The 9,723-nt window shown below is 33.8% G+C and overlaps 1 protein-coding gene across 1 annotated transcript; it reads left to right on the top strand.

The window, feature by feature from the left end:
- Window positions 1-8,329: 8,329 nt before the first annotated feature.
- On the top strand, window positions 8,330-9,034 carry LOC141701107 (uncharacterized). The gene has a single exon (XM_074504748.1). It carries the CDS (start codon window positions 8,330-8,332, stop codon window positions 9,032-9,034), a length of 705 nt encoding a protein of 234 aa, XP_074360849.1.
- The last annotated feature ends 689 nt before the right edge of the window (window positions 9,035-9,723 follow it).

Here is a 9,723-nt window from a genome sequence, read left to right as displayed (position 1 = left end):
AAGTGGAACTAATAGGTGATAAAAGGATGTCATATTGGATGTATATGATGTTAACATGTTAATTATACATATAGATTGTAGAAAGTGACTCATATAGGGTGCAAAATGACTCTATCATGGTGAAAAGTGACTTACATGGTTGATTAGAACCAAAATGTGGAATAAAATTCACCTGTATGAAAGTGGAACTAATAGGTGGTAAAGGATGTCAAATTGGATGTATATGATGTTAACATGTTAATTATACATATAGATTGTGGAAAGTGACTCATATAGGGTGCAAAATGACTCTAACATGGTGAAAAGTGACATACATGGTTAATTAGAACCAAAATGTGGACCAAAATTGACTTGTATGAATGTGGCACTAAGAGGTTGTAAAAGGATTTATAATTGCATGTAGATGATGTTAACATGTTAATTGTACCAATATATGATGGCAAGTGACTTTTATAAGGTGCAAATTGACTATAATATGGTGAGAAGTCACATACATGATTGATTAGTGCCAAAATGTGGCCCAAAATTGACTTGTAGGAAAGGGGGTACCAAGAGGTGGTTAAAGGATGTCTAATTGCATGTACATGATGTTAACATGTTAATTGTATCAATATATGGGGAAAGTGACTCTTATAGGGTACAAAGTGACTCTAATATGGTGAAAAGTGACTTATATGGTTGATTAGAGCCAAAATGTGGAATAAAATTAACTTGTATGAAAGTGACATTAATAGGTGGTAAAAGGATGTCAAATTGGATGTATATGATGTTAACATGTTAATTGTTGTATATATGGTGGAAAGTGACTATTATAGAATGCAAAGTGACTCTAATATGGTGAAAAGTGACTTAATGGTTGATTAGGACCAAAATGTGGAACAAAATTGACCTGTATGAAAGTGGAACTAATAGGTGGTAAAAGAATGTCAAATTGGATGTATGTGATGTTAACATGTTAATTATACATATAGATTGTGGAAAATGACTCATATAGGGTGCAAAATGACTCTAACATGGTGAAAAGTGACATACATGGTTAATTAGAACTAAAATGTGGACCAAAATTGACTTGTATGAATTTGGCACTAAGAGGTTGTAAAAGGATCTCTAATTGCATGTACATGATGTTAACATGTTAATTGTACCAATATATGATGGCAAGTGACTCTTATAAGGTGCAAATTGACTATAATATGGTGAGAAGTCACTTACACAACTGATTAGTGCCAAAATGTGGCCCAAAATTGACTTGTAGGAAAGGGGGTACCAAGAGGTGGTTAAAGGATGTCTAATTGCATGTACATGATGTTAACATGTTAATTGTATCAATATATGGGGAAAGTGACTCTTATAGGGTACAAAGTGACTCTAATATGGTGAAAAGTGACTTATATGGTTGATTAGAGCCAAAATGTGGAATAAAATTAACTTGTATGAAAGTGACATTAATAGGTGGTAAAAGGATGTCAAATTGGATGTATATGATGTTAACATGTTAATTGTTGTATATATGGTGGAAAGTGACTATTATAGAATGCAAAGTGACTCTAATATGGTGAAAAGTGACTTACATGGTTGATTAGGACCAAAATGTGGAACAAAATTGACCTGTATGAAAGTGGAACTAATAGATGGTAAAAGAATGTCAAATTGGATGTATGTGATGTTAACATGTTAATTATACATATAGATTGTGAAAAGTGACTCATATAGGGTGCAAAATGACTCTAACATGGTGAAAAGTGACATACATGGTTAATTAGAACCAAAATGTGGACCAAAATTGACTTGTTCATACAAGTCAATATATGATGGCAAGTGACTCTTATAATTACATGTACATGATGTTAACATGTTAATTGTTCCAATATATGATGGCAAGTGACTCTTATAAGGTGCAAAGTGACTCTAACATGGTGAGAAGTCACTTACATGATTGATTAGTGCCAAAATGTGGCCCAAAATTGACTTGTAAGAAAGGGGGTAGCAAGAGGTGGTTAAAGGATGTCTAATTGCATGTACATGATGTTAACATGTTAATTGTATGAATATATGGTGGCAAGTGACTCATATATGGTGCAAAGTGACTCTAATATGGTGAAAATTGACTTACATGGTTGATTAGAGCCAAAATGTGGTACAAAATTAACTTGTATGAAAGTGGCATTAATAGGCGGTAAAAGGATGTGAAATTCGATGTATATAATGTTAACATGTTAATTATACATATATATTATGGAAAGTGACTCTTATAGGGTGCAAAGTGACTCTAATATGGTGAAAAGTGACTTACATGGTTTATTAGAACCAAAATGTGGAACAAAACTCACCTGTATGAAAGTGGAGCTAATAGGTTGTAAAAGGATGTCAAATTGGATGTACATGATGTTAACTTGTTAATTGTACCAATATATGATGGCAAGTGACTCTTATAAGGTGCAAATTTACTATAATATGGTGAGAAATCACTTACATGATTGATTAGTGCCAAAATGTGGCCCAAAATTGACTTGTATGAAAGGGGGTACCAAGAGGTGGTTAAAGGATGTCTAATTGCATGTACATGATGTTAACATGTTAATTGTATCAATACATGGTGGCAAGTGACTCTTATAGGGTTCAAAGTGACTCTAATATTGTGAAAAGTGACATACATGGTTGATTAGGGCCAAAATGTGGTAAAAAATTAACTTGTATGAAAGTGGTATTAATAGGCGGTAAAAGGATGTGAAATTGGATGTATATGATGTTAACATGTTAATTGTTGTATATATGGTGGAAAGTGGCTCTTATAGGGTGCAAAGTGACTCTAATATGGTGAAAATTGACTTATATGGTTGATTAGAGCCAAAATGTGGAATAAAATTAACTTGTATGAAACTGACATTAATAGGTGGTAAAAGGATGTCAAATTGGATGTATATGATGTTAACATGTTAATTGTTGTATATATGGTGGAAAGTGACTCTTATAGAATGCAAAGTGACTCTAATATGGTGAAAAGTGACTTACATGGTTGATTAGAACCAAAATATGGAACAAAATTGACCTGTATGAAAGTGGAACTAATAGGTGGTCAAAGGAAGTCAAATTGGATGTATGTGATGTTAACATGTTAATTATACATATAGATTGTGGAAAGTGACTCATATAGGGTGCAAAATGACTCTAACATGGTGAAAAGTGACATACATGGTTAATTAGAACGAAAATGTGGACCAAAATTGACTTGTATGAATGTGGCACTAAGAGGTTGTAAAAGGATTTCTAATTGCATGTACATCTATATGATGGCAAGTGACTCTTATAAGGTGCAAAGTGACTCTAATATGGTGAGAAGTCACTTACATGATTGATTAGTGCCAAAATGTGGCCCAAAATTGACTTTTAAGAAAGAGGGTAACAAGAGGTGGTTAAAGGATGTCTAATTGCATGTACATGATGTTAACATGTTAATTGTATCAATATATGGTGGCAAGTGACTCTTATATGGTGCAAAGTGACTCTAATATGGTGAAAAGTGACTTACATGGTTGATTAGAGCCAAAATGAGGTACAAAATTAACTTGTATGAAAGTGGCATTAATAGGCGATAAAAGGATATGAAATTTAATGTATATGATGTTAACATGTTAATTGTTGTATATATGGTGGAAAGTGGCTCTTATAGGGTGCAGAGTGACTCTAATATGGTGAAAAGTGACTTACATGGTTGATTAGAACCAAAATGTGGAATAAAATTCACCTGTATGAAAGTGGAACTAATAGGTGGTAAAAGGATGTCAAATTGGATGTATATGATGTTAACATGTTAATTATACATATAGATTGTGGAAAGTGACTCATATAGGGTGCAAAATGACTCTAACATGGTGAAAAGTGACTTACATGGTTAATCAGAACTAAAATGTGGACCAAAATTGACTTGTATGAATGTGGCACTAAGAGGTTATAAAAGGATTTCTAATTGCATGTACATGATGTTAACATGTTAATTGTACCAATATATGATGTCAAGTGACTCTTATAAGGTGCAAATTGACTATAATATGGTGAGAAGTCACTTACATGATTGATTAGTGCCAAAATGTGGCCCAAAATTGACTTGTAGGAAAGGGGGAACCAAGAGGGGGTTAAAGGATGTCTAATTGCATGTACATGATGTTAACATGTTAATTGTATCGATATATGGGGAAAGTGACTCTTATAGGGTACAAAGTGACTCTAATATGGTGAAAAGTGACTTACATGGTTGATTAGAGCCAAAATAAGGTACAAAATTAACTTGTATGAAAGCGGCATTAATAGGCGGTAAAAGGATGTGAAATTGGATGTATATGATTTTAACATGTTAATTGTTGTATATATGGTGGAAAGTGACTCTTATAGGGAGCAAGGTGACTCTAATATGGTGAAAAGTGACTTACATGGTTGATTAGAACCAAAATGTGGAACAAAATTCACCTGTATGAAAGTGGAACTAATAGGTGGTAAAAGGATGTCAAATTGGATGTATATGATTTTAACATGTTAATTATACGTATAGATTATGGAAAGTGACTCATATAGGGTGCAAAATGACTCTAACACGGTTGAAAGTGACTTACATGGTTAATTAGAACTAAAATGTGGACCAAAATTGACTTGTATGAATGTGGCACTAAGAGGTTGTAAAAGGATTTCTAATTGCATGTACATTATGTTAACATGTTAATTGTACCAATATATGATGGCAAGTGACTCTTATAAGGTGCAAATTGACTATAATATGGCGAGAAATCACTTGCATGATTGATTAGTGCCAAAATGTGGCCCAAAATTGACTTGTAGGAAAGGGGGTACCAAGAGGTGGTTAAAGGATGTCTAATTGCATGTACATGATGTTAACATGTTAATTGTATCAATATATGGTGGCAAGTGACTCTTATAGGGTTCAAAGTGACTCTAATACTACATACATGGTTGATTAGAGCCAAAATGTGGTAAAAAATTAACTTGTATGAAAGTGGTATTAATAGGCGGTAAAAGAATGTGAAATTGGATGTATATGATGTTAACATGTTAATTGTTGTATATATGGTGAAAAGTGGCTCTTATAGGGTGCAAAGTGACTCTAATATGGTGAAAAGTGACTTACATTGTTGATTAGAACCAAAATGTGGAACAAAATTCACCTATATGAAAGTGGAAGTAATAGGTGGTAAAAGGATGTCAAATTGGATGTATATGATGTTAACATGTTAATAATACATATAGATTGTGGAAAGTGACTCATATAGGGTGCAAAATGACTCTAACATGGTGAAAAGTGACTTACATGGTTAATCAGAACTAAAATGTGGACCAAAATTGACTTGTATGAATGTGGCACTAAGAGGTTGTAAAAGGATTTCTAATTGCATGTACATGATGTTAACATGTTAATTGTACCAATATATGATGGCAAGTGACTCTTATAAGGTGCAAATTGACTATAATATGGTGAGAAGTCACTTACATGATTGATTAGTGCCAAAATGTGGCCCAAAATTGACTTGTAGGAAAGGAGGAACCAAGAGGGGGTTAAAGGATGTCTAATTGCATGTACATGATGTTAACATGTTAATTGTATCAATATATGGGGAAAGTGACTCTTATAGGGTACAAAGTGACTCTAAGATGGTGAAAAGTGACTTATATGGTTGATTAGAGCCAAAATGTTGAATAAAATTAACTTGTATGAAAATGACATTAATAGGTGGTAAAAGGATGTCAAATTGGATGTATATGATGTTAACATGTTTATTGTTGTATATATGGTGGAAAGTGACTCTTATAGAATGCAAAGTGACTCTAATATGGTGAAAAGTGACTTACATGGTTGATTAGAACGAAAATGTGAAACAAAATTGACCTGTATGAAAGTCGAACTAATTGGTGGTAAAAGAAAGTCAAATTGGATGTATGTGATGTTAACATGTTAATTATACATATAGATTGTGGAAAGTGACTCATATAGGGTGCAAAATGACTCTAATATGGTGAAAAGTGACATACATGGTTAATTAGAACGAAAATGTGGACCAAAATTGACTTGTATGAATGTGGCACTAAGAGGTTGTAAAAGGATTTCTAATTGCATGTACATGATGTTAACATGTTAATTGTTCCAATATATGATGGCAAGTGACTCTTATAAGGGGCAAAGTGACTCTAATATCGTGAGAAGTCACTTACATGATTGATTAGTGCCAAAATGTGGCCCAAAATTGACTTGTAAGAAAGGGGGTACCAAGAGGTGGTTAAAGAATGTCTAATTGCATGTACATGATTTTAACATGTTAATTGTATCAATATATGGTGGCAAGTGACTCTTATATGGTGCAAAGTGACTCTAATATGGTGAAAAGTGACTTACATGGTTGATTAGAGCCAAAATGAGGTACAAAATTAACTTGTATGAAAGTGACATTAATAGGCGGTAAAAGGATGTGAAATTGGATGTATATGATGTTAACATGTTAATTGTTGTATATATGTTGGAAAGTAACTCTTATAGGGAGCAAGGTGACTCTAATATGGTGAAAAGTGACTTACATGGTTGATTATAACCAAAATGTGGAACAAAATTCACCTGTATGAAAGTGGAACTAATAGGTGGTAAAAGGATGTCAAATTGGATGTATATGATTTTAACATGTTAATTATACGTATAGATTATGGAAAGTGACTCATATAGGGTGCAAAATGACTCTAACATGGTTAAAAGTGACTTACATGGTTAATTAGAACTAAAATGTGGACCAAAATTGACTTGTATGAATGTGGCACTAAGAGGTTGTAAAAGGATTTCTAATTGCATGTACATGATGTTAACATGTTAATTGTACCAATATATGATGGCAAGTGAATCTTATAAGGTGGAAATTGACTATAATATGGTGAGAAATCACTTGCATGATTGATTAGTGCCAAAATGTGGCCCAAAATTGACTTATAGGAAAGGGGGTACCAAGAGGTGGTTAAAGGATGTCTAATTGCATGTACATGATGTTAACATGTTAATTGTTTCAATATATGGTGGCAAGTGACTCTTATAGGGTTCAAAGTGACTCTAATACTACATACATGGTTGATTAGAGCCAAAATGTGGTAAAAAATTAACTTGTATGAAAGTGGTGTATTAATAGGCGGTAAAAGAATGTGAAATTGGGTGTATATGATGTTAACATGTTAATTGTTGTATATATGGTGGAAAGTGGCTCTTATAGGGTGCAAAGTGACTCTAATATGGTGAAAAGTGACTTACATGGTTGATTAGAACCAAAATGTGGAACAAAATTCACCTGTATGAAAGTCGAACTAATAGGTGGTAAAAGAAAGTCAAATTGGATGTATGTGATGTTAACATGTTAATTATACATATAGATTGTGGAAAGTGACTCATATAGGGTGCAAAATGACTCTGACATGGTGAAAAGTGACATACATGGTTAATTAGAACGAAAATGTGGACCAAAATTGACTTGTATGAATGTGGCACTAAGAGGTTGTAAAAGGATTTCTAATTGCATGTACATGATGTTAACATGTTAATTGTACCAATATATGATGGCAAGTGACTCTTATATGGTGCAAATTGACTATAATATGGTGAGAAGTCACTTACATGATTGATTAGTGCCAAAATGTGGCCCAAAATTGACTTGTAGGAAAGGGGGAACCAAGAGGGGGTTAAAGGATGTCTAATTGCATGTACATGATGTTAACATGTTAATTGTATCAATATATGGGGAAAGTGACTCTTATAGGGTACAAAGTGACTCTAAGATGGTGAAAAGTGACTTATATGGTTGATTTGAGCCAAAATGTTGAATAAAATCAAGTTGTATGAAAGTGACATTAATAGGTGGTAAAAGGATGTCAAATTGGATGTATATGATGTTAACATGTTAATTGTTGTATATATGGTGGAAAGTGACTCTTATAGAATGCAAAGTGACTCTAATATGGTGAAAAGTGACTTACATGGTTGATTAGAATGAAAATGTGGAACAAAATTGACCTGTATGAAGTCGAACTATCAGCTTTGGAGAATCATTAATAATTCCAATTCTATTTGGGTTAAATGGGTGCACTTCACCATTCTTTCAAGCAAACCATTCTGGACGCGCAAGATGCCGAGTAAATGCCCCTGGGGGGCCTTCGAAAAATTTTTAAAGCTAGATGTGAAGCTCTAAACCATATTTCATATAAGGTGGGAGTTGATTCTAATTTCTATTTCTGGCATGATCCTTGGATGCGAGGTAAAAAATTTTCTCAAGTATTCTCGGACTTTATTATATCGATCATGGAGTCCAACACTTTAGATAGAGTCTCTGATATGCTAGAAGGCACTGAATGGCATCTCTGTCCTACTAACCATGTTCTAGCAATAGAATTGAGACATCAGTGCTCTTCTATTATTCCCTTGCGCCGAGATCGAATCCTGTGGAATAACTTTATAGGGCCTGTTTCCTTATCTCATATGTGGGATACTTTACGAACTCGAGCGGTGGCACCTAGTTGGATTAAACTGGTATGGCACAAATATGCGGTTCCGAAGTTCTCCATTAATTTGTGGCTAATTATGACACAAAGATTGTTGACTCGAGACCGAATGGTTAGATTTGGGTTTAATGTCAACCCTGATTGCTTCCTCTGTAATGACAGGGAGACTCATGAGCATTTATTTATTAACTGTGCTTATGCGCAACAAATCTTGAAAGAATGTCCAATTCCCATCTCACTCAGTTGGCAAGCTTTTCAAAATGGTAATATCACTCAAGGCAACGTGGACGCTATAAGGAAAAAATTTGTCTCATTATATGTGGCAACCACCTTCCATTTCGTTTGGGCAGAAAGAAACAAGAGGAATCATGCAAGTGGGCCTCCACGTATGGCAAATCAACTGATTAATGACATTAAGGCTCGAATTAGAGAAACATTGTACTCCAATATTTCCTTTCAGCAGGAAATTAAAAAGGACATGACTTTGCAGATTTTATTGTTTTAACTCTTTTCTGGAATTCTTAAGATGAATATGTGTTAGATCAGGACTTTGAAGTCTTCAAGTCTTGTGTTGGGATGTTTTCCTTTTTCGCGAGGTATGCCCCTAGAATTGTATCCTTTTTTCTCTTTTATCAATTTTTTAATTAGCAAAAAAAAAAAACTAATAGGTGGTAAAAGAAAGTCAAATTGGATGTATGTGATGTTAACATGTTAATTATACATATAGATTGTGGAAAGTGACTCATATAGGGTGCAAAATGACTCTAATATGGTAAAAAGTGACATACATGGTTAATTAGATCGAAAATGTGGACCAAAATTGACTTGTATGAATGTGGCACTAAGAGGTTGTAAAAGGATTTCTAATTGCATGTACATGATGTTAACATGTTAATTGTTCCAATATATGATGGCAAGTGACTCTTATAAGGTGCAAAGTGACTCTAATATGGTGAGAAGTCACTTACATGATTGATTAGTGCCAAAATGTGGCCCAAAATTGACTTGTAAGAAAGGGGGTACCAAGAGGTGGTTAAAGAATGTCTAATTGCATGTACATGATGTTAACATGTTAATTGTAACAATATATGGTGGCAAGTGACTCTTATATGGTGCAAAGTGACTCTAATATGGTGAAAAGTGACTTACATGGTTGATTAGAGCCAAAATGAGGTACAAAATTAACTTGTATGA

Source organism: Apium graveolens, unplaced genomic scaffold (genome assembly GCF_009905375.1).
Source record: "Apium graveolens cultivar Ventura unplaced genomic scaffold, ASM990537v1 ctg3353, whole genome shotgun sequence".
Lineage (NCBI taxonomy): Eukaryota > Viridiplantae > Streptophyta > Magnoliopsida > Apiales > Apiaceae > Apium > Apium graveolens.
Note: the sequence above shows the minus strand (reverse complement) of the source record. Positions and strands in the feature narration are given on the sequence as shown.